General features: G+C 48.1%; 1 protein-coding gene across 9 annotated transcripts in view; it reads right to left on the minus strand.

The window, feature by feature from the left end:
- The window catches only part of ATXN7L1 (ataxin 7 like 1), a 461,024-nt gene that overhangs the window by 152,886 nt on the left and 281,887 nt on the right, over positions 1–26,251 (minus strand). For 8 of the 9 annotated variants that reach the window (XM_005667724.3, XM_003482700.4, XM_021063506.1 and 5 more), the window contains one exon: positions 25,437–25,541. The exons of the other annotated variant lie outside the window; for it this stretch is intronic. In XM_005667724.3, coding sequence (XP_005667781.1) covers positions 25,437–25,541 — 105 coding nt within the window. The remainder of the gene's footprint in view (positions 1–25,436; positions 25,542–26,251) is intronic. 9 annotated transcript variants of the gene reach the window in all.

Below are 26,251 nucleotides of genomic sequence, written 5' to 3' on the forward strand. Positions count from 1 at the left end.
AAGTCCACAGAGGGTTCCCTATGCCTCTGCCCCACCCCACCACCTCTCTCAGCCCCATCAGGCAAAACTCGCACAGCCCCCTCTGGGACCTTTTTAAACATTCTCACCATCTTTCCACCCAAGGCCCTCTAGTATTATCCGGGTGCTTTTCTGCACAGCAAGAGGACAGTGACAGAGGCTCCCTCTTCGGGGTGGCCCTCCTTCACGAGGTGGAGCCTCCTTCCCTTCCCCTTGAGTGTGGACTGGACTGAATGCCTAGTTTCTAACGAAGTCGGAATCAAGACGTGACTGATCGTGTGTCACTTCTGAGAGGAGGTCACAAAAGGCATTGTGAGGCCCCCTCTTCCTTCCCCAGGTTGTTGGCTCTTCCTTCCCCATGTTGTGAGCAGCCCCTGCAGGAGGCCTCAGGTACTGAGAGCGAGGAACTGAGGCCTCCTGCCAACAGCCAGCTGAGGGGCCAGCCTGGAGACGGGCCTCCCAGCACCTGCCAAGCCTTCAGAGGACAGCAGCTCTGGATGACAGCTTGACTGCAACCTCAAGAGAGATCCTGAGGCAGAACCATCCAGCTAAGCCGCTGCCATGTCTTGACAATAAATAGGTATTGTTTTAAGTGGCTAAATGTTGGGGCTATTTGTCTTGCAGCAATAGGTTACCGACACACTCTCACTACCTCAGAGGAAGGCCTTGGTCCCCTCCCTCCCTTCAGTTGCCTTAGGTTTCATTTTGCTCTCCTCCCCGTTCTGGGAGGCTGGTGTCATGCTGGTACCCTCCACTGGTCTGTCCCTGGCCTTGACTGCGTGTCTTCAAAGTTTCAAGGGCTCCTTCCTGAGAAGAGGGGGATGGATGGGGCTTCCTGTGGCCTGGGTTTGGAATTCCAGCTCCTTGCCTGCCATCCAAAGTGACATGTGGAATTAGGAGAATGACTTTTTGCAGAGAGCACCCCTCCTCAGGCCCTGAAACTCCCTCCTGTTTCTGAACCCGGTGGGGCTTAATGACTTCACTCAGGCCAATAGGCATCAGGAAAAGACTCTGCAAAATAACATGTTCCCCGATGGTTCCCATGCTCCTCTCCCGTGCCCTTTCTGCTCATCTGCAGCTTCTGAAAAAGGTCACGTCTCCTTTCCACTTGGCAGTTAAGTGCATCTGACACTAAGTGCGGACTCCAGAACTGGATGGAGATGCATTCTGGCTTAAACGTTGCAAGGTGCACCCCTCTCCTCCACTCCTGCTGGCTGTGTCCTGCCACAGTTGTGAAGGAGGACGTGATCCAATTCTCATTTCTCTCATAATTGTACAAGGGGCAAAAATGCAGTTTTTGATTTCAAAACAAACAAACAAACAAAAAACCAGGCAGCTCTTCCATCTGATCAAATCCTAGTAATTTCCCATCTCAGTTCTATGGGGCAGGGTCAGACAGTTATAGAGGCCAATTTTTTGGAAGGCGTGGAAAAGTGGAGGGGTCCTCAAAATATAGCCCCTGCGCCATAGCATCGGCATTACTTGCGGCCTTGGTAGAAATGCATTCTCAGGCCCCCGCCCCAGACCCACTGAATCAGAAACCCCAGAGATGAGGCCCAGCCACCTGTGTTTTAACAAGCACCCCCAATGAACAACTCTGATGTGTGGCTAAAGGCTGAATATCACTGACGTAAAGGATTAAACCTCTAAATCATTCATTTATTCATTCATTTGACATTGATTGAGTGCCTACTATTTGCCAGACACTCCGGGTTGACAAAAAGGTATTCAAGGAACTCCTTCCTCAAGGATTTCACAGTTCCTCCTTTCCCTTGCTTTCTGACAAAGCTTGAGAAGAGAGCAGAATTTGAAGTCACTAATCCAAGGAATGGAAACCACTCTTTACATGAAAAGAGCTCTTTCAACGGACAGGAGGCACACCAAAATTGTTTTTTTTTTTTTTTTTTTTTTTTTTTTCCCCTTCCAGGAATGATCATACTCTCAAAATAGTAACTTTTCTAAAGCACGCATATGTGCGGGTTTAATACATCATGTACAGCTGGCTCAGCCTTTTCAGCTTAAAAAAAAAAAATGATGTGATTTGACCATGAATGAAATGCAGAATCACCTTCAAGATTTACTTTGTTGCCTATCTTTTAACCAACAAGCTCTTCTTCTGCTGCTTCATCATCTTCTACAAAGTCATACTTCCCTCTTTTTCTGTAAGTCTAAGTAAGGCATAGGAGCTAAGATGTGTCATGCTTCCTATGACTGGCCTTGGGACAGCTCTACACTCCTTAGCTCATTTGATCCTCCCTGACCTCATAAAGCAGAGGCAGCAAACACAGTCTGCAGATGAAGAACAGCAGCTGGAAGAGGCAGGAAGAGGAACCAGACCCATCTTTTAGCTCCATGGGAATTATCCTGCCCTGCAGCCTAAGCCCCACTGGGTCATTCTGCTGCTCATTCAAACTAGTGATTAAGCAGTTCCCATTGTGGCACGGTGGAAACACGTCTGGCTAGCATCCATGAGGATGCGGGTTCCATCCCTGGCCTCTCTTAGTGGGTCCAGGATCCGGCACTGCCATGACCTATGGTGTAGGTCGCAGATGCGGCTCAGATCCTGTGTCGTTGCGGCTGTGGTGTAGGCTAGCAGCTGTTGCTCCAATTTGACCCCTAGCCTGGGAACTTCCATATGCCACGGGTTTGGCCCTGAAAAGCAAACAACAACAACAAAACCAGTTGTTAGTTGAGGAAACATAAAAGGAAATACCATCCTCCCTTAGAAGACCGATAGTACGAACCACTGGCTACAGCTCAATTGGGGTTTTTATTTTTATTTATTTATTTATTTTTATTTTTTTGGTCTTTTGTCATTTTAGGGCCGCACCCTTGGCATATGGAGGTTCCCAGGCTAGGGGTCTAATCAGAGCTGTAGCTGCTGGCCGACGCCACAGCCACAGCAACGCCAGATCTTTAACCCACTGAGCGAGGCCAGGGATGGAACTCTCAACCTCATGGTTCCTAGTCAGATTCATTTCCGCTGTGCCATGACAGGAACTCCAGGGGTTTTTATTTTTAAACGTTAAAGTTCACGCTAGATTTCTCCTTTAGTGCCACGGATAATGAGGAGCTGGCCATAAACTCCTTCTGGTCACCAGCACTGGTGGCCTGTGTAAGAATCTGCACCACGCTCAGCAGATCCAGCTTTGAGAAGATGCTCCATGTGTGCTCCTTTCTCAGGCGGCTTCAGGGATGCCCAAGGGCTCGCTGAAACACTGTTAGGGCAGATGACTTTCCTGTGCTTAGGGATGAACTCGAATTCACCCAGCCAAGCCTGGGCCCTTGTGACCATAGATGCCCAGTTAGTCCAGCTGCTTCAGGGGTGAAGGATGTGACTGGTGGCCACAGAAGACATTGAAGCTGTCTGGCTGGACCAGCAACACACTCAGCCCCTTGGCACGAGTGCAAGGCCTGCCCTGGCTGGCTGAGTTCATCCACTACACAGGCCTAGCCTTCATTTGCAGGGAGCGTCACGGTGCACCCATGAGACATCCAAGAGGCATCAGGGGACCTCTTCTTCCTATTGCATTCTTGGGAATAACCTGGTGACTTTAGCTTTATGCAACTGAGAAAATCTGAGGTCCACGTGGGCTGTACAAAAACCTTGCCTGGGTATCCTTCAAGCCACAAACAGAGCATGCAACTCGAGGTGAACTGAAATGCACCCTCTTTCCCCAACCAGCTTTCTGTAATCAAGGCTTTTTAGAACGTCAAGACCAACCCCTATCTATTTCTAATTCAGGGGTGTTTGTTGGCTTCTATTGAGACATTGATTTGATTAGTGGCATTCGGTGGAACTACAGACCTGAGATGTTGAGCTCACAAATGTATGATTTATCTCAGAATTCTGAAATGAGAAACGCACCTCTCAATGGCACACTGGAGGCTGGGAGAGTCTGAGAAAGCGCTTCCTGCATATAAATGGCACATGTGAGGAAAAATTTGCTTATGGTTACAATCCCGAAGCTAGGGACCACCCCACTGTGCTCTCCACCCTCGCGGAGTGAAGGCTCCGCAGGAAACCGCTGGGATTAGACGAACCTGCGTTTGGACACCCATATGCTGCCTCATTTATCTACCTGTGACAGGGACGGTGCTGGAAGAGAATCAAAAGATGACAAATTGCTTCTGGTTTTAAAGGAGCTGTTCAGGCTGGGTGTACGCCCAGGGGGACCGGGTTTCATGCCAGCAGCCATCACTTCATCCTGTTATCAGGCCACATTTTGGCAAACACCAACCGGCAGATGATTGCTGCCTCCTTTCACCAGTGGATTTAAAGACACTTGCTCTGAAAGCCTGAGACCCAGTCATTCTGAAAATGTGTGCAGCGCAGAGCAGACCTGCCCACACACTGCTGTGAGGCAGGATGGCAGGCATCAGACGAGAGTGCCAGATGAGAGGGATTTTTCCCATGTTGAGGCTGACAGATAACGGGGGGGGGGGATTTTGCAGGATTCCAGAGCAGAGGTACAGTATCAGCAAGCGACTCTGGGAGAGACTGGCTTGTGTAAGAGAAGGAAATAAAAATTCCTAGGATACTGGTCACTGGTATCTGCTTTTATAAACCCCCACCCCCAGCCCCCAAGCTTCCCTCAACTTCCCTGGGAGTCGGGAGGAGGCAAACTGGAGATTCAAGATGATTTCCAGACCTGAGTACAACCTGAGCCCCCCACACAACCCCTCTAGGTACAGCTGGTGGGCCAGCCAAGGCTGGCATCATCTTGGCTGGGACCCTTCTTCCCTCTTTCTGGCCGATGCTTCCCTTCTGGCAGTGACCATGGAGTTCATACTTGACACACTCAACCCTACAGGTGACTGCTCCCCAACACATCCAATTTGGGTTTCTTTTCTGCCACGTGCTAGAATTCGCAAGGCTGGAGAGGTGCCCCACTATGCTTCGGTCTACAGATGCCAGGGACCTCCTCGAAACATTGTGCTGGTGTACACTCATTTTATCCTCCTGACCATCTCTGAGACAGGTGCTCAGAGTACCCTCATTTTGTAAATGGGGAAACTGAGGCATGGAAAGATTGAGGCACGGGCTGCAGGTCACCTGGCTGGTCAGTGGCAGAGCCGCAGTCCCTCCCAGGCAGCTTGGCTGCAGGGTTTGAACTCCTCTGCTGCCTCTCCAACACAACCTTCCTTCAAATAAAGCTGAACCCCACAGGGGCACTGGTTGGGCCAGGCCTTCTTCTTTCCCAGGCCTGCCTCTTTTCCAGCCAGCCCTCTGGAATTCAGGGGTGTGCCCGGAGCTGGAGCACAGAGCCTGCAATGTGAAGAGACAGACGCTCATCTCCAATCTCCGGATTCTAAACCCAGGCCAGACGTCCAAAGGTCTATTTTGTGTTTGTTTGTTTTGAACATTATGCCCCATTGCCCCCGACGCTTCATAGATGGTCTCTCTGTTCTCCTTCCTTAGACAAGCACCTGGTCCCCTCGCCTCACACCTCCTGCCTCTGGCAATGCTCCTGCTGCCAGTGACTGATGTTCCCTGCCTCGTCTCATTATACATTTCGGCTAAAGACTCCTGTTTTCCATGCGGCGGTGAGGTGTATTTATAGCACAAGTCACATGCCAAGGCGTTCTCAAGTTTATCATTTTGAATAATCACCTTGGAGCCCAGCTACTACCGTGCCCATTCCACAGATGGGTAAGGAGAGGTGGGAGGTCACAGTGAGGTTGCCAAGGAGCCCTAAACTTCCAGGTCTCCAGATGGCTTCCTCTCATCTCCTTGTGTAACAAACTTAGCAAAAGCCGGAGAATGAGAGATGTTATCAAGATCAAGTTGTACTGTAGCTGGGTCTGCACTCCAGCTCCCAGAACACTAACAGGCAACTCTAAGCCCAGAACACTAACAGGCAACTCTAAGCTCTGCCAGAACATCAATGCTTAGCTGCTGCCAAAACCCACTCTCATTACTAGGTTTACATGCATGAAACACACATGTGGCGTTTTCAGTCTGCACAGTCCTCTCGTCACCCGTTAGCACTCATCGGAATGTGGAGCAGATTTATTCGCCTGCAGAACACAACCCGCTGCCTTCAACATCTGCTGAAAGGACTGGGACTTTTGTTCGAATGGAATCTTCTGGCCGAGAAATGAAATGGTAGATCATAACCTATAGGCAGACTGAGTCATATTCCATCAGAATCAAAATTGTTAAGACTGTTTTTCAAATAGCTATTAAAGAAAGCTCAAATCCCAGGTGAGAGAGATATGAGAGGGGCTGTAGGATGTGTTTGTTGCACAGAGTCTGGAATTAGAAACTATGAAGGTTAGGAGTTCCTGCTGTGGCTCAGAGGTAACGAACCTGAATAGTACCCATGAGGATGTGGGTTTGATTCCTGGCCCTCCCTGCTCAGTGGATTAAGGCTCTGGCATTGCCGTGAGCTGTAGTGTAGGTCGCAGACGTGGCTCGGATTTGGTGTTGCTGTGGCTGTGGTGCAGGCCAGCAGCTGTAGCTCTGATGTCACCCCCCCAGCCTGGGAACCTCTGTATGTTTAGGGAACCTTAGAGTGCGGCCCTAAAAAGTAGGGGTGGTGGTGCAGGGCGGAGAAACTACAAAAGCTGGAAATTTCTTTCCTTTTTTTTGTCTTTTTGTCTTTTCTAGGGCCGTACCCTCAGCATCTGGAGGTTCCCAGGCTAGGGGTCTAATTGGAGCTGCAGCTGCCGGCCTACACCACAGCCACAACAACGGCCAGATACGAGCCACGTCTGTGACCTACACCACAGATCACGACAACGCCGGATCCTTAACCCACTGAGCGAGGCTAGGGATCCAACCCTCATCCTCATTGATGCTAGTTGGGTTCATTAACCTCTGAGCCACGACGGGAACTCCAAAGCTGGAAATTTCATGAAGGTAAATGTGCCTCTGATTGCGGACACACTATTTTGCTGCTGCTGTGCATGTTTTCCCACCAGGGTCTCTGTTCACAGAAAAATGCACTGGCGTGAGAATCCAAAGTCCTGAGTCTAGTCCCAGCTCTGCTCCTATCGGTTGTGTGATGTTGAGAAAGTTGCTAAACTTCTTTGAGCTTCCAAATATGGGAAGCCAGCCGCCACTGGTCTGCCTTACCGAGCTCTTAATGCAAATCAAATTGAACACGTTATAGAAGAAAGTACTCGATAAGTGGCAAGATGCCGTAGATATTTCTAAAGATATATGGTCCCCCTCCAAAGGCAGTAGTGAGAACAGAAGCCTCTTATCTATATTTTCAAAAGAATCATCTTGGATACTGCTGAGAAGTGGCATTTGGGGGCGTGGCCTCTGAAGACAACCGACGTCACGCATACAACGTCACAGGATTCAAAAGCAGGCGGGAACGCGCTCTTTCACGCACTCACCACCTCTGCTCACGTTCGATCTTGAGTCCTTAACTCATCATCCAACACAGTGTTTGGCACGTAGTGGGTACTCACAAACACAAGACAAACCCAAGGTCGCCAGTGTAAAGATTTCAGTCCCTCTAGTGCAGAAAGTTTGCCCATGGGAAAGAAACGGGGGGGTATTTCTGGGAACCTGAGTCTAGGGTAGCCAGCTGACTTGGACTTGGATTTCCAGGACAAGCTGGTTACTTGACCTGAGTGTCTTTTTCTTTTTAAGGGCCTCACATGTGGCATATGGAAGTTCCTCAGCTAGGGGTCGAATGAGAGTTGCATCTGCCAGCCTATGCCACAGCCAGAGCAACGCCAGATCCCAGCCACATCTGTGAACTACACCACAGTTCATGGCAACGCCGGATCCTTAACCCACTGAGCAGGGCCAGGGATTGAACCTGCATCCTCATGAATACTAGTTGGTTTCATTACTGCTAGGTGGCAATGCTGGATCCTTAACCCACTGAGCAGGGGCAGGGATCGAAACTGCAACCTCATGGATACTAGTTGGTTTCGCTACTGCTAGGTCACAATGGGAACTCCCATGAGTGTCATATTTGAATATCCATTTTGTGTCCCCCCAGTCGGCAGGGAATAAAGTATCTGAACTAAGGGAAGTCTGGTGGAAGGCATGTGTGTCTCTGAGTTCCTAAAGAGTGGATCCCTAGAGATTTATAGCCTGGGCATTCCCCCTCCTTTGGCCCCTATTAGTTTCAATTTCCGTAGCTGACACTGTCTTCTCACTGTCAGGAATCCAACAGAATCACACCCCTTCTATTTTTCCCGCATCAGATTATCACCTCTGAGATAGTTCCCTGATCCCTGTTGGTGGCGTCCTGCCACCTGCTAAACCTTCTATCTAAGGGCTCAAAGCATTGGGTGTAAAACTACAGCCTTCAGCAGGACTTGGGCCCGGGATGGTTGGCGTGCCTGCACAGTCTTCATCAGGAACACACGTGTGTTGCAGGACTGCTGTCTGGATGGAGCACTGACTGGTACACAAGGCAGGGACGTGACATTTTGTACCGCCGAGATGTGGTCGGTGGGGATTTCCCCTTTAAAAACTTCCAGCAAAAGCCTGCCTGAGACCATTCAATATTCATAAATGGAAAGCAGCGATGGCGTTTCTGTTCCGCCAAGAGCAAGAGCTATTTATCACAGCAAATGACTGAAAGAGTTGTACGTACAATGCGTTACTCAGTGCTGTAAATTACGGTATACAGAAGATTAAACCTAAGCCTAATGCTACCCTTGAGCTTTGACAGCTGAGTCCTATAAATGGATACCCGTTAAGAGGAGAGAATCTTTTTCTTGGTTACTATTTAAAAGTGTATCTCCATGAAAAGCATGCCTTAGACATAAATTACCAGGAAGCTTGCCCCAGGCAGGCTCTTCCTCAGGGCCCTCATTCACAGAGTCACACCTAAATGACACAGTGACAAGCCTGAGACTTGAAGCATGTGCAGTGCTGACCTCCAGAGGGATGGAGGTGATAAGGACTTCCCTCCTGGGTGTTGAATGCACTTCCTTCGGGCCCTGGGTGGACTGCAGTGGGGAGGGCCCTGCCGGGCCTTAAGGTGATCTTCATAATTAAAATGATCATGGAGTTCCCACTGTGGCACAGTGGTTAAGAACCTGACTACAGTTGTGCAGGTTCGATCCCAGGCCCAGTGCAGTGCGTTAAAAGGAGCTGGTGTTGCCACAGCTGTGGCAGAGGTTGCAGCTGTGGTTCAGATTCAGTCGCTTGCCCAGGAACTTCCAGTGGGTGTAGACATTAAAAATAAAATAATAATAATAAAAAAAAATCCTGAACTCCACTACTTCAAAGAAAATGCTTCCTCTGGAATGCTTCAGTATCAGTGAACCCCGACCTGTGGCCAAAGCTCTGCTTCTCCTAGAAACATTTTATCCTCCAAGCACTTGCTCCTCAAAGTGTGGTCCCTGGACCAAAAGCACCAGCACCACCTGGGAGCATGTCAGAAACACAAACTTGCTGAACCCGAATCTGCATTTTGGCAAGAACCCCCCAGGGAGCATATATGCCCATTAAAATCTGGGCATCCAGGGATAAGAATGCAGGTGTTGACAGGGAGGAAGGCCTTGATTTTCGCACCGGAAATCATTACATGTGACAAATAGGATTTATGGGAACAGGTCCTAACAGTGGGCTGTAAGTTTCCCGAGCTCTCTTTCATCCAATCCGATCGCACAACATTTGCAGGAACTGGAGAGAGAGATGTTTGCGAGCTGGGAATGAATGTATCACTGAACCAGAGGAATGACCCCAAACACCCCAGGGTGTATAACAGAATGAATTAGCAAAAAGTTCATGCTTTATAAATTAATCAGGATGCCTCTAATCTTCCTGTGAGTCAGGAGGCTAAGAACACGTGGCAATGTTTTCAGCCAGGATTTCTTTTTTTTTTTTTTTTTTTTTTTTTTTTTGTCTTTTTGTCTTTTTGCCTTTTCTAGGGCCGCTCCCTCAGCATATGGAGGTTCCCAGGCTGGGGGTCTAATCGGAGTTGTAGCTGCCGGCCTACACCAGAGCCACAACAACGCAGGATCTGAGCCGTGTCTGCAACCTACACCACAGCTCACGGCAACGCCAATCCTTAACCCACTGAGCAAGGCCAGGGATTGAACCCAAAACCTCATGGTTCCTAGTTGGATTCGTTAACCACTACGCCACGACGGAAACTCCAGGATTTCAATTTTTTGTTGTAATTACTTGACTTTAAGCGGAAGAAGTATGTAAAAAATCTGTGTTGCTTGAGAAAACAGAAATCCTGAATAACTATCATCTTTATTAGGAAAAAATTATCTTTCAGTTTTCATGTGAAAAACTTAATGATAATCATTAAATAAATAGATTTAAATAGATTAGGAAATTAAAGAAAATCTCTTGTGGCCAAGCTAGCATAGGGAAAAATGGCAAGAGAGTGAAGAAAACTTTGCTTATCTAATGGAAGGCAGGAAAGGAGAACAAAAGCAAATAAAATGCAAGGTACACAGGGATGCAAATTAAAAGAGAGCGCTAAGTCCAAACATATCACGTAATCACAATAAGTGTAAATGGGTCAAACTCATCTATTAAAAGACACTATCGGAATGGACTTTTTAAAAAGCCACCTATATATATGGTTTACAAGAGAGATACCTAAAACAAAATGACACAGAAAAGTCGAAAGTAAAAGATGAGAAAGAGATAAGACCAAATACATATTGACCAAAAGAAAACTCAGTAGCAGTGTTAATCAGATAAAAAGGGCCCAAGGCAAAAGCATTAACAGGGATGTCGACTCCACCACTAAAAAGACATGGGTCATGAACGTTTCACGTATCCAACAGCAGAGCTGCGAAATTGGAAAGCAAAAGGTGTTTCATTACAAAACTTCCTTCTCAGACCTTTCAGACCAAACAGACAAAAAATGCTGAGGACAAATGAGATTTGAAGAACAAAATAAACATTAATATATGGAACACCATGCATAAAAGAGAGAGTCTTTCCATGCTGCAGGTGAGGCCCTAAACACAAACACATAACTAAAACAAAAGCAAGGCCCTCACCATCACCCTGACGTTTGAGAACTAAAAGCACACACCTCAATTACGTCTTGGCAATAGTGTGATTTTTTTTTTTCTTCTCTATGTGGCCCAGTTGCTATGGGACCAGGTTAATTTATGTGACATTTGTCAGGGGTATCACCAGAAACAGGAAACTCCCCAAAGCCATTATAGCTTCATTATTTTGTACTTTGAACTAAAATTCTACACCAAAGAGAAGGTGAAGTACCTGCCTCCAGGAAGAAAAGAAGGGATGTGCGTGGGTTAATTATGACCTAGTCACACAGCACCAGAAGCTGCTGTTGGCTCAGTCCCCAACAGCAGCCCTGCTCTGCCACCCTATACCCATCTCCTGCTGTGAGCCACTACTGCTTGGATGCAAACTGTCCTGGAAGTGCTTGGCACCTGGGAAAAGGTGCTATTCAACTGATGTGGCATCTTACAATGAACAATGTCCTGAGATCAAGCAAATTTCTATAGTAAGGTTTTACTTTATTTTTTATTTTTATTTTTTGTCTTTTTGCCATTTCTAGGGCCACTCTCGGCATATGGAGGTTCCCAGGCTAGGGGTTGAATCGGAGCTGTAGCCACTGGCCTACGCCACAGCCACAGCAACATGGGATCCAAGCCGCGTCTGCAACCCACACCACAGCTCACGGCAACGCCGGATCATTAACCCACTGAGCAAGGGCAGGGACCGAACCTGCAACCTCATGGTTCCTAGTCAGATTCGTTAATCACTGAGCCGTGAAGGGAACTCCCATAGTTAAAGTTTTAAAAATTTTTAAAATTTTTTTGCTTTTTAGTGCCACACCCTTGGCATATGGAAGTTCCCAGGCTAGGGGATGAATTGGAGCTACAGCTGCCAGTCGACACCACAGCCACAGCAACACAGGATCTGGGCCACGTCTGTGACCCACACCACAGCTCATGGCAACACTGGATCCTTAACCTGCTGAAAGAGGCTAGGGATTGAACCCACATCTCCATGGATCCTAGTCAGGTTCATTACTGCTGAGCCATGATGGGAACTCCTATAGTTAAGTTTGTGTGGGACTTTCTGCCTGCTCTTTCACAGGGCCAAACACTTCTGGAAAACGATGGGGGAAATGCTGCATAGGGGAGACACAAGAAAAATACAGGTCCATGTGTTCTAGAGGTAGAGGGCAGCCCCTCTAAGAAATCTCCCTAAACCAGGCCCAAACCAACCAGTGGTCGTTCCCCTGGACTGTGCGGCTAGTTTAACACAACTTCAGTGCCGGCTGAATAATGAAAGAAATATTAAAAAGAGACATACCAAACAACCTAAAAAGGATAGAACACATGATCAGGGAGATATTGACAAAATCCCCTTGACGGCAGGTCTGCACGTGCTATGGGTCAGTGGGGGGAGTGGGGTGAAACAATAAGAAAATAAGAGAGAAGACCAGAACTCTGCTGCCCGGGCCACGGGCACCTGCTGTGGTCAGAACAGCCCTGTGGTTTCCAAGCCCACAAACAATATAAGCCACAGAGTGGGGCAGCTCTCAGGGCACCTCCTTCTCCCCTGGGCCTCCTCACTGGTCTCCCAGCTTCTCTCAAACATCACCATCTCCTTCAGAGAGTCCTGAGGCCAAAGGGTGTGGACAGGGCTCCCTATCCCCCACCCCTAGGGTAAGCATCACAACTGGTAAGACGATGACAGGGGCAGCTGAGAAAGTGGCACAAGAATGGCTCGGTCCCGCCCCCGTTAGCACATCAGTAACTTGATCCTATGTACTCGGGGGTGGGGGTGGGGGGGTGCCACCATCAGGATGATGCCCCAGAGCGGACAGTCAATGCGGGTCACTGAGTTCGGGGGTCCATCAGGGCTGTGTCAGCTCGACCTCACTACTGGGGGCACTGTGGCAGGGCTCCAGGTGGCAGCAGGCTCACTGGGGAAGGTCACGTAGGGGGTGGGGGGGGCCGCTTAGCGAGATGAGCAGGAAATCACAGCCATGACACGAAGGAAGCCACACTCATCTTAGAAAAATGCACCTCTGGAGAAGCCTCAGGAATTTGAGGGAGTCATTCATCAGAGAGAAAAGCAAAGCAGCCAGGAGGCTAATAAACAAATAACAGGGTGAGTCAGACACCAAACCTGAGACAGAAATCTGTAGTTCCAGTTTTGTAAAATAAGGACCAGGGTGGCTTTCTCTGGAAAAAACATGACTATTCATTCCACGTGAAGCAGGATTCATCAGAGTGAAACTGTTTCCTTCTTCCTCATTCATTTCCCTTGACTTGTTTCCCCTGCACTTATTTATTTCCCACATGCCTCCTACGCTGCGTCCCCCGATTCGCGCTCATTTTCTAGAAGTGCCTGGCCCTGTGACAGAGCAGAGGCCAGGGCCTGTGCAAACTCCTCACGACAGTATTTCCTTGCTTCTAGGAGGCCATCAAACCCAAGATGCCGCCTCAACATGACAGCACCTTTTCCAGAAGAGAGGAAGAAAAAACCTGCCACAGTGAATACACACATGATATGGGATGAAGCACTTTGACTTTAGAAACCAAGGGCTTGGAACCGTCTTTACAGAACCACCCCCACCAGCGTTCCTGGGGTGAGCCTCCACATGGGATCCCCGTGTGTGACACTTCAGCAGGGAACTCTTGGGGAGCCCAGGCAAAGCATGTAGAATCAGCTCCCTGAGTGAATACCCCAGAGGTTCTTCCAGAAGGAACACTGTCACGGTGGAGCTCCAGCTGGGAGCTGGGTTCCAGCCTCAGGGAGAGAGGTGAAAATGAGAGCTCATCAAAAGCCCTTCTGCTCATGAAGCATAGTAGGTGAGGTTTGGTGAGAGTGTGCTCTCTCCATGGCCAGTTTCTCCACCAGGAGTGGGAAATATCCTTATTTCTCTGCTTGGGCACACGATGCAGGAGTGGGCTTGTATCTGGGACCACATTATTAACCAAAAAGGGCATTACTGTTACTGATGATCGCCCAGTGGGTGGGGATGAATTCAGATAAATTAAGAGTGATGGGATTCCAAAGTGAAGGATATGCCTTTTTTCTTTTCTTTCCTTCTTCTTCTTCTTCTTTTTTTTTTAAATTAAATGCAAGACCTCTGAATGCCTTGCTGGCTATAAGAGCTGCTGAGAACCTCTGGGGAGTCTGGTGAGTGGTCTTTCCCAAGCGTGGCCCCAACACCAGCTCTCAGAGCACTGATTCACTACTCCAAGGAGGACAGCTTGGGACATGCTGCTCTGCTCATGGCTCAGGATGGGGAGAATTTCAAAATGACCTGTGGAATCAGTGCTGGCAGTATTCTTTGCTCGGATTTAAATAAAGCGATGACGGTTCCCCAATTTTCCTCGGTTGATATAGCTCTGAGGAATGGACTGGGGCAGCCTGTACGGTGGTGAGAACAAGCCAGTGATGAGTCAGGAGCTGTGGGGTCACGTTACACTTACAGCCTTCCAGCTGCAGTCAGGGATCAAAGCAGCGGCCTCACCAGTGCTCATCGAGGAGGGTCCCTGCATTGGCCTCTCCAAGTGTATCTGAACAGACGGTTATTCTCTTTCAAGGAACAACATCCAAAAGCATGTCCTTGCTGATAAGTGGAATTTGGCTCATTCCTGCTTGCTTTCTCCCTCCTTTCTTCCAGATTTTTTTTTTTTTTTTTAAGTGTGTTGATGGAGTTCCCATCGTGGTGGAGTGGAAACGAATCCAACTAGGAACTATGAGGTTGTGGGTTTGATCCCTGGGCTCGTTCAGTGGGTGAAGGATCTGGTGTTGCTGTGAGCTGTGGTGTAGGTCACAGACATGGCTCAGATCCTATGTGGCTGTGGCTGTGGCATAGGCCAGCAATTGTAGCTCTGATTTGACCCCTAGCCTGGGAACCTCCATATGCTGTGGGTGCGGCCCTAAAAAGCAAAAAGTAAATGAATGAATGAATGAATGAATGAATAAAAATTAAAACAAAATGTTGCAGTCTCACTTAAAAAAGTGTATTGAGCACCAACTGCAGATCTAGTACTCATTGTGTTAACTCAGGGAACACAATGGGGAGCGTGATGACAGGGCTCCTTGAAGCTCCTAGTCTGGGGTGTGTGTTCGCATGCATGCATGCACGTGCAATGGGGATGGATAAATAAACGAGCATGTGCAACGGCTGTCATATACACTAATACTGGTGAAGTGAGGGGTGCCAGGAGCACTCAAACTGAATTTGGAGGAGTCCTTCCTTCTCCCTGTCTGTGCACCAGGCCAGGAAGTATGCCCATGCTGGGGCTCAGGGATGCAGAAGACACAGTCTCAGCCCTTGGGAGCTCAGCGTCTAGTGTTCACAGAACTCTGCTGCATGGTAACGGGTGCTGCAGGATGAGGGCAATGTGGGGGCACAGGGACCAGTTGACAATCTAGTTGAGTGGTAACTGAGCTCAGCAGAAATGTGGAAAAACACAGGGTGTTGCTAGCCTAAAAAGAGGTAAAAAATAAATAAATAAATAAAAATAAAAAGAGGCCGATCTGTGATGTAAAAACAAAGTTACCTGCACTTGGAAAAAAATCCCAAGACATTAAAACAGCTATTGTCAAGGTCAACAGCAGCCTTTGGTGGCAAATGTAATGACCTCTTCTCTCTTTCCAGTTATCTCGCTGGCATTTGACGAGCTCTACAAAACACTTTCTTCTCTTGGCTCCCATGCCATCAACCTCTGCTGTTCTTCCTACCAGGTCACTGGCCATTCCCCTCCTAACTAACCCTAAATGTTGACTTCTCCCCTTTACAACCCAATCCATCAGTCAATGCTGTCAGCTACCTTTCCAAAACAGACCTCAAGTTTATCCTTTGCTCTCCATCTGCACAACTACGCGTCAGTCCCTACAAAGTCTCCCGGGCTCCAAGCAGCCAGAGCGACCTTCTAAAAACACAAACCAGACTATGTCTTTCCTTTACACAGGGCCCTCCGGCGTCTTCTCACCACACTCAGGATGAAATCCAAATGGCAGGCTCTGCCCTATATGGTACTGGGCTCACCCCCCGTCTCTGAAGCCCTCAAACACACCTTGCCTGGTGTGTGCTTTTCATACGGCTCGATCACATTTTTGTTAATATTATTTAACCTACCAGAACAGAGGCTTCAGGAAAGCCACATTCTTATTTGTCTTGTCTGTCACGGTATCTGCAGCACTAGAACAACATCTGGCATATAGTAGGTGCTCGATAAATATTTTTCAAAAAAAAAAAACCCAAAAAACAAAAAAACCGAATGACTCAAAGCCATGTGTCTCTGAAGAAGGTAACCCAAAAGATTCAGCTTTCGAGACATAGGATTGGATGAGACGAGAAGGTTTTTTTTCCATTAAAGATGAATGCAATAATCCCAAAGTTAGGAAGATTCCATTAATCTCTCTCTAAATATGAACTGAACTGTTACATCTGCTATTTGTTTATTTGTAACATTTCTGTTACATTTCTAACAGAAACATGGGGAAAAAGGGAATTTCACTGAATTTGGAGGAACTCATCTAATATTTGGGGTTCGGGGGTGTCTTGTGGACCTGCTCATTTGTTGGAGATAAACAAGAAACTGCAGACAGTGGTATCCACTCTACTTCTTCCACAAGCTTGCTTCTTGTCACTTTTTGATATTTAAAGGTCTATCCAAATGCAGCGGCTCTCAACACAATCACTGTAAGTGATTTATTCCTCCCTTCCTCCTCCCCTCGAAATTGTGTCCCAGTTCTTCACCTATGCTAAGAGGCAGGCAAGATCAGGGGCATAAGTTAGAAAGGTGAGAAAGAGAAGGGGGGGACTCAGCTGCCCCCAAGCCCTATCATTTAGCTTCGAGCATCCTACAGGGGACCAAAACGATTTTTCTGGAAGTTTAATTCCTTTGTTGCAGGGAGTTTGAGATCCACAACACTGAACACGTACAGCAGTTAAAGTGATCTAGAGTCACTCAGTGATTGGAATCTTGGTTCTGCCATTTACATCAGCCTATTCCCAAGGAAATTTCTTACATCCTCTGAGTCTCCCTGTCCTTGGGTGTGAGACAGGGATACTATGACCACAGAACCTTAGGGTGGCAACAGGACTAAATAACAAAAAGCTCAGCATACAGAAGTGCTCAGTAAGTACCGTACATTAGTTTTACTTGTATTGTTGTTATTTGTATTTTTGTCTTCCACTAGCACAGTAAAAAGGAAAGCCAGAGTTTGGAACCAGGTCAACCTTCTATGTTCCAGACACACCTTAATTTTTGTGTGTGTGTGTTTTTGTCTTTTCTAGGGCCGCTTCCTGCGGCATAGGGAGGTTCCCAGGCTAGGGGTCTAATTGGAGCTATAGCCACCAGCCTACGCCAGAGCCACAGCAACGCAGGATCCGATCCGTGTCTGTGACCCACACCACAGCTCACGGCAACACCGGATCCTTCACCCACTGAGCAAGACCAGGGATTGAACACACAACCTCATGGTTCCTAGTCGGATTCATTAATCACTGCGCCATGATGGGAACTCCTGTGTTGGGTTCTTAAACCGCTGAGCCACAATAGGAACCCCTACCTTTAATTCTAATTTGAGCAGCTGCAAGTTCAAAATATAAACAATAGCATTGGAACAAAATGTAGACCTACTTGGTTGTAGATTCTTTTGGTTGTAATGCTTGATTTAAGGTCTAACCATTTGTTAGTCCATGATTTTTCTCCTTAGGGATCTTCTTAAAATCAATTATAGGGATTTCTTTAGGATTTTTTTTAAAGGGATTTCTTTCTTTATATCGAATGACTGCACTTTGCCAGGGATGATGGAAGGATGAAATAAGGAGAAACAACAGCAGACATTGTTTCTGATCATAAGGACCCCAAAAGATACATCAAGCCAGGAGTTAATTGTGGATCGGGGATATAGTCATCAAATTAAAGTTAAAAAAGAATCTCACTAACAAAATCAAGTTACTTGCTTTTTGCCAAGTCTTACTAGTTAATACTGTCAGACTTGACTATGAATATGTTCGATGAGACCAATTTCCTTTAATTATCTTATACAACTCTGGGGTAAGTGATCCAGGAGCAAAACTACAACTTAACAATAAAAACAACAGAAATTTAATCTCAACAAACAAGTCCAACTTAATTGACCAAAAACTCAAGCCCTGCTCTGTGGCAATCCATACCTTCAGAAAGGAAGTCCCAGCAGGATAATTAACCGGTGAGGATACCCAGGGAGCCAGGGGCACTGACATTGGGAGGGACTGACTTTCTCTAGGGCTCAGAAGCACAAATGGTTTCCTTCCCTACGAGAGGTCACCCGGAGATGGACAAAATAAAGAGAACAATGGCAGGAAACCTTGGAACCTCATTAATGAGGCGTCCGTGTGTGGCACTGCTGGGCCCTGCTGCTCTTGGTACCCACCAGCATTGGGGTGTGGATGTGCATGAGAGCATGGAGGTGCCAGCCTCCAGGATCCAGCTGCTGTCACTCATTTATTCTGCAGCTCAGCCCCTCTGCTTTAGCTCACAGTTCATTAAATTCTACTGCATCACCATCACCATGCAAAATAGCTACTTGAAGGGCATTCAAAACGATAATCAGACAAGGGAATAAGAAGCCTTCTCTGAGAAAGAGGGGAAAAAAATTAATCCTCTCTTGTCTACTGAATGACATCTAGGTTCTTTGGTTCTAATATATATATAAAGTAGCAGTGACATTCAAGGATCATCTGTGTCTGATGGATGGGATGTGGGGTCATATGGTTCTCTGCTTAGAGGGTGAGCAGCAATGTGGCTGAAAAACTCTGAAAGATCTGTGGATGTGGATGTGTTATTTCTTCTGCCCTCTTCCCCACCACCTCCCTTTTGATTTTTGAGGTGGGAAGGAGTATAACTTTATGGACTTGTGAAACCTATCTTGTTTTATGCTTTGAACAGGACCGCGATGGGGAAATTATCCTGATGAGCAGCTCTGTGGCAGCTGAAATAGTAAACTTTCTATATGCCGCTTTGTGATTCCAGAGAAGCTAACTCTGGGCTTAGTATGCCTGCGCACACACACTCAAGGTGGAGAAAAATACAGAAAAGCACAGACGAGGATATGACCGATGGAGATGTTATATTTTACGGCAGTGGTTTTCAACTGGGGGCGATTTTGTCCCCTAGAGGACGCTGACAATTCTTGATGACAGTTTTCGCTGTCATGACTGGGAGTGGGCGCAGCTCCTGGCATCTTGGGGATAAAAGCCAGGGAAGCTGTTTTTCAGCATTCTATAAGGCACAGAATGCCCCCATCCCAGAATGGGCCAGCCCCGAGTGTTAACAGTGCTGCTGTTGAGAAACTTTTCTTTATGGTAGTTCATTACGTAAAAGTATTAGGAGATAAGGATGGGGAAAAAAAAAACCAAGAACAAAAACCAGCATACTCCTTTCATTTAGGCAAACCAGACAGCTTCAAACATGCTCAACCCAATTACAAAACCACAGCTCGAATCCACCTATTATTTTCCCCTTCCATTACAACATTTCACATTGACTAAAAACGTGCAACTACTAAAGATAATAAAACTATTTTTCTACGATGGGTACCTTGCACCTCCTAGTTTTGAGCTTATATACGGGCTTCTGCACAGATACGGGACCCCTACTCCCACATATACACACCACACTCAGAGGATTCTTTTTGGGAGAAATGGCAACATTCCCTCTGGGCTGAGGTTGGGACCCACAGCATTGACACAAGAGGAAGAGTCACGAATGTCACCCTCACACTCCACAGTAATCACAGTGAATATCCTTTGGATAAGATTTCATTATAAACAACAACAACAAAGACTGTAAAAAAATAAATAAATTACTCAATGAATTTTATTACATGTATAGTTGTATAACAACAACAAAAAGGATTTCATTATAAATCTCTACAGCTTATCACTTGGTGAATGATAGCTTAACTTTTTGTTCGTTTGTTTGTTTTTTGTCTTTTTGACTTTTCTAGGGCCGCTTCCCGCAGCATATGGAGGTTCCCAGGCTAGGGGTCGAATCAGAGCTGTAGCTGCCGGCCTACGCCAGAGCCACAGCAACATGGGATCCAAGCCGTGTCTGCAACCTACACCACAGCTCACAGCAACGCCGGATCCTTAGCCCACTGAGCAAGGCCAGGGATCGAACCCAAAACCTCACGGTTCCTAGTAGGATTCGTTAACCACTGTACCATGACAGGAACTCCAACTTTTTTTTTTTTTAAAGCAAATGCCACCACTGTGTTAAGTACTTTCTTTCTTTCCTTTTCTTTCTCAGCCACACCCACGGCATATGGAGGTTTGCAGGGACAGGGATTGAATCGGAGCTGCAGCCTTGACCTACACCGGATCCTTAACCCACTGTGCCGGGCTAGGGATCAAACCCACGCTGCCACAGAGACAACACTGGACATCACCCTCTGTGCCATAGTGGGAACTCTTGCCAAATATGTGAGTTCCTCTAATCATCACAACAATCTTATGAGGTAAACTATGATTCCATCTTAAGAACCAGGAGACTGAAGCACAGAGAGACAAAGTAACCTGCCCAAGGTCACACAGTCAGTTAAGTGGTATGGGCTGGAACTTGAATCGAAGCAGCCTGACTCCAGGTAGGCTCTTGCCAACCATGAGGCGCCTATATTATGCCACTGCATCAAGCCACGACTTGGACAGGGCGGTTATGAGGAACAGGGATGCCTATTGAGTGGGATCAGGACTCCCAAGGTGTGGCTTTTTCTGTTCCCTCCTTTTCTACCACTATGTCTAAACAACCTCATCAACTTACCTAAGGAATTTAGGAACAAGTCAATCTCTCCAAATCTGAGCTCTTTAAAAAGCATCTAAAGAGCCCTTGCACAGACGGAGAAGACAGAGGCAAAGGGCCCACAAAGGTGGGGTGACACAGAAGATGGCCTGCAGGGAGCCTCCCTATCCCCATGCCAAGCAGAGGGTCTCTGAGCAGTGGGCACGCCGGTTTTACATCTGGGACACCGGCTTGGGGTGCGAAGTCAGGAGCGACATGGATGCAGCCAGTCCTGGGAGTGAGACTTCGTGTCCAAGGCTGGATGGACCTCGGCAGGGACCCCAGACGGATTCTGGGAGTTCTATGGTGTTTGCAAAAGAGCTGACACTGGGGCCTAGAGGGAATGCAAACCACATTCATAAAGCCAGAGCCTCAGGACTCCTGGCAATGTAATCATCTCCAGGCTGACAATCCTTGCCTCCAGGAGTGTGGGAAGCTGAAGATGAATCACAGGCCAGAGTCCGTAGGTTGACCTCTGCGCATCCCCCGAGACAGGGCAAGAAACGAAGACAGGAAGCACTTGACTGAATTGGTTTTCCCATTTTTCATAAGAAACATGCAACTTAATAAAAAATAGCCAGACTTTATTGACAATAATAGCTACGCTTTCTTTATTTCCTTGCCGTGTGCCAGGAAACTACTTTATCTCTGTTCCTTAGTTAACTCTGTAAGGCAGGAACTACTGCCTTCAGTTTAGAGGAAAATGAGGCGCAGAAAGGTCATACAATGAGCCCAAGGTCTCACAGCTAGTAACCTAGGTCTGTTGGACTCCCAAGTTCATGATTTTTCCACAATGGCTTTCACTTTTTTCATATTACTGTGAATCTCCAAGTCCCCAGAACAACCAACTGCCTAAATACACACACACACACACACACACACACACACACACACACAAACACACTCTCTCTCTCTCTCTCTCTCTCTCTCTCTCTCTCTCACTCTCTCATTTTTCAATTAACTTAACCAGGCCTCTGAAATCTTGAAGGCTGCCAGGCACCCATCCCTCTGGATATGCCGTGACCCTTAAAATCGGGAGCCGAAGCATAGGTGTTGAAAAGGAGCAACTTTCCAAGAGAACACATAGTCTAGTCCCCTGTCATTTAAAAGGGTGACAAATCTAGGGTCTTAGGACTGGGCGAGGCTGACCCGGGAGGTAGCCCCAGGTGTGCTGGCTCCTGGGCTGTGTCCTTCCCACCACACCTCAGCTCTGCTTCCTGGGGCCAGGGTTGGTGATGATGGATGCATTTCTGGGCAGTGCAAGACAGAGCTGAAAAGGTGCATCCCTGGTCCTGAAGGGGATCCCAGGAGCTGGCAGAGGTGCTGAGATAGCCCACAGATGACTGAAGCGTGGGGCAGAAGGTGGGAGGTGGCCAGAACAGAGAGCTATGGGTGTGAAGAGGGGTGAAATGAACCCAGGCTCTGGGTGCACCTGCAGGAAGGTGATTCTCACCATCATTTTGTACCAACAACCCCTGAGGCAGGCAGGGGACCCATTTTACAGACCAGGTGGAGAGACAGGAGGCTCCCTGCCCGAGGCCACAGTTAATGGGGGAGTCATGTGAACTGCCGTGTCTGCTTCCAAAGCCCATGTTCTTTCGAGGACAACAAACTTCAAATGCTGTGCTGTGGGGTCCTGGAAAGTGACAAGGTCAGGAGGAGGCCATTTCAACCCCCATGGCTCTGCTGTGCATCTGTAGTCCTAAGGGGGTCCTACAGAGGAAATCCCACTAGAAAGAAAGCTCTGCTACTAACAAGATGGAGTGTGAAGCCCTGTCCTATGAGGTGCTACTTGGCAGGTGAGGGGGTCAGGCCTCGGAGTTTGGGCTGAGACAAGGAGGGCATGTGACCCATGCAGGGACGGAGGGACCACAGCGAAGCAAGCAGGCAAAGCACACACTCCCTTCACTCTGGAGGGGCGCTGCCTGCTTCAAAATCAGGCCCTACACCTGCCTAGGGTAGGCCTTGGGCAAGGCACTCTGAAGCCTTAACTTCTTCAAGTTCAGAATGGGGGTCATACTGGTACCTACTTTGTGGGGATGTTGAGAGGATTAGATGTTCAAAGATAAGGGATGCCCAGAGCACAGTGCCATTCTCACTACCTTGTTGATTACAGCCAAGCAATGGCAGGAGGTAAGAGAGCAAACTACAGGAGGAATTCTTAGGGCGACGAAGACATCCTCGCTGACCATGAAGTGATGCTCTGATTTTAAGCGCTGCCTTGCACTCTCCTGCCCCTGACAAACATGGGCTGTGAATCCCTGGGACTCAGCCCTGAAAGACGGGGGGAGGCTCAGGGCCCCCATCTGCTGAGCTGTGGGTGTGACCCCCTCGTTGCCTGCCAGCTGGTTCACAAGAAGCTCAAGGGAGACTGGGCTTCAGGTGATGAGAACAGTAACCCCAAACCCCCAAACTAATTTAGTGCCACTGCTCGGAGCAGATGGCCACAAAACCCTAAGCTCTCCCCCTAACTCGCTCTTGCACCAAAAGGCCTAGGACAGAGGCAGGCACTTGTCTCAGCTGAGCCCAGCCCTAGAGACCTCTGGCTAGATAGGACCTTGCCTTGGGAGGAATTCTACAGGGCACCGTGGGGTTCTGGGTCCCTTTTAGGTTCTTTCCATCAGAGACCCTGCCAAAGAATTCAGTTCCCACTGAAGTTTTTGATGGCTGGTGGGATTTTCATCTGTCTGGGTACCCAGTGCCAGTGCCACATCCCATGAATGAAGGAATGATGATCACTTTCTGCATCTTTTTTTTTTTTGCTTTTTAGGTCTGCACTCAAAGCATATGGAGGTTCCCAGGCTAGGGGTCTAATTGGAACTACAGCTGCTGGCCTATACCACAGCCACAGCAATGCAGAATCTGAGCCACGTTGTGACCTCCACCACAACTCACGGCAATGCCGGATCCTCCACCCACTGAGCGAGGCCAGGGATTGAGCCCACAACCTCACGGTTCCTGGTCAGATTCGTTTCTGCTGTGCCACAATGGGAAAGCCACACTTCCTGCATCTTCATGAGACAAGCAGAAGCACAGGCCTCGGAGCTGTTCCCTGACCGACCAGCTGTGTGGGTTCCTCTCGCCACTGCTCTGCTCTTGATCCCCCTCACCCGTCAGCTCAGCTGGTAGCACCACCACCACTGGGCTGCTGACAGTCTCCCTTGGAGAGGTCTGACCTTTTCTCTCCTCCTGGTGGAGGGGAGGGTGGTTGGCTACAGAGCACGGAGCCAGAAGGGCAACTTGTGCCCAGCATGTGACTTGCTCCTTTCATGCTTGTTCTGCCAGAAATGAAAATGTTAGAGCTGGAAGCACCTCCCAGAATCACTGCTCGTGGAAGAGACAAGGAACCCAGATGCTGGGACATAAAGCAAATAGCTCCAGGTCACAGAGCTGGCTTTGGGGAGAGGCGGGAGACTTGGCCTCTCAACAGAGCTCTGTGTACAGCACTTTCTAGGAGCCTCTGCACCTGAGCAGGTCAGACAGTCTGAGAAAGTGCCCCTGAAGCCTGCATTCTCTTTCTACATATTGCAAACACAAAACACACCGCAAGTATATACACAGACACAGATTACATATGTGTAGCTGTATAAACATCATATGTATATATACACATTCATGAATGATATCAGGATATATATAAACTATCCTATAGATACATTTACTGGAGGGCTTAGATAAGCCCACCTCCTTTAATTTTATAGCTCTTTATTACAGAACAGTGCTAACTGAAGGGCTGGGGGAAAATGAGAAACTCTGAGTATAAGAAAGGAGAAACGTGTAATTTGCAAAAGGGTATTCAATATAATATAATTGCTTTTTTTTTAGGCACAATATTTAATGCTCTTTGAAATTTAATAGTAAAGGAGGGCATTCAGATTTTCTATTCATCAAAAGGGAGGAGAGAGCTTAAATCAAAACATCAGGAGCTACCATTCTGGAACTCAGAGCACATTACAGCGTTGGAAATCAGCTGGTCCAATACCCCTTGTGAAGAGAAGGAGACTTCCACCCAGAGAGGTTCAATCACTTCCTGTCTCAGGTTAGTAGCTGTTTATTTGTTCCTAGGGGAGCAGCCCTGCGGACCTGATCTGTTCTGTCCACACGGCACCTGCACTGAAGGAGGCCAACGTTTGCCGTGGAACAGCTGAAGGGAATTTCTTACACCACGGATGTAAAGATGCAGAGGGAAAGCGAGTTCCCAAACACACCTGTTTCTTTCTTCTTTTTTTTTTTAACAAGGAGGATTCTTAGGAGAAGCTGAGCTTGTAGCTTTGCTACATGCATTTCCTGGGGGCAGCACCCGAGTAGCCCCCATTGGTGTCCCGCCCTCCTTCCCCGACCCATGTCAATCCAGGGAGACTCTGGCTCTGTTTATAGGGGGAACCAAACGTCAGGGTGCAAGACTGCAGGAGTGGTTCCTCAAGCCACCACTGCCCCTCCTCTTTGTCACCTGCAGAGGCCACCATCTATCTACCTAAACAACGGAAGGTTTTTTTTCTCTAGTGTCCCAGCAGGGCTGAGCATTTCGGCATAAGGACTGCAGCTCCTAAGGCAGTCAGCCTGGGAGCGGAAGCGGAGCCCCTGGAGAAATTTACCCATGGCCTTGGGCTGAGACAGACCCGGGGCCAGACCACCAGGGGAAGGCTTCTCCCCTACGTCGGACGTCGGCCGGTCAGGAGTCCACTTACCACAGTGGGACTGGAAGACCTGCGGCTTGACGACCTGGTTACAGGCACTGCACACCACGAGGTAGAAGTCGTCGTGTGCTGGGTAGTGGCCAAACAAGTGCATATCTGTGGGGAAAGGAAAACAGGTTGTTTTGAAAAAGCAACTAAGTCTTAGAAAGGGGTTCGATTTCTTCTCGGAATTTCCTCAAGGACAGTTTTTTCCAAGCAAGACACGCAGAAAGGGCAATGATCTTGGTGAAAGGGAACGGGGTGTGTCATAAGGGAGCTCCCCACGCTCAGGGAAGCCAGTGTTTTGGAGAATCCCTCCTCACTTCCCTTGCAAACAGACGGCCACCACTGTGGTTTGGGCAGTGGGGCTGGGCTGCCCAGAGCTGCCTGCATGCTCTGGGGAGTCACCCTATCCTGGAAGAGGGCCCCAGTGTTAGCCGGGACCCAATGAGGCTCTAGTTATTTTAGGATGGGGGAGCTCCCCAAAACCCATTTCAGTGTAAGCAGAGGCTTTCAGGTGAGTAAGGAGGCGAGAAGCCTGGGGAGAGATAGAAGAGTCATCCTGGCCTCACGGCTGCTTGGGTGCCCCCTCACCTGCGGGAGACACAGGGTGAAAGGAAGCATCCAGGCAAGTGGCTCCTTGGCTGCCATCACTATCCATTCTTCATTTGGCAAATATATATATATACACAGCTTTTTTTAGGGCCACACATGCAGCTTATGGAGGTTCCCAGGCTAGGGGTCGAATCAGAGTTGTAGCTGCCAGCCTACACCACATCCACAGCCATGCCAGATCCGAGCCGCGTCTGCGACCTACACAATGCCGG

Source organism: Sus scrofa, chromosome 9, assembly GCF_000003025.6.
Source record: "Sus scrofa isolate TJ Tabasco breed Duroc chromosome 9, Sscrofa11.1, whole genome shotgun sequence".
Taxonomy (NCBI): domain Eukaryota; kingdom Metazoa; phylum Chordata; class Mammalia; order Artiodactyla; family Suidae; genus Sus; species Sus scrofa.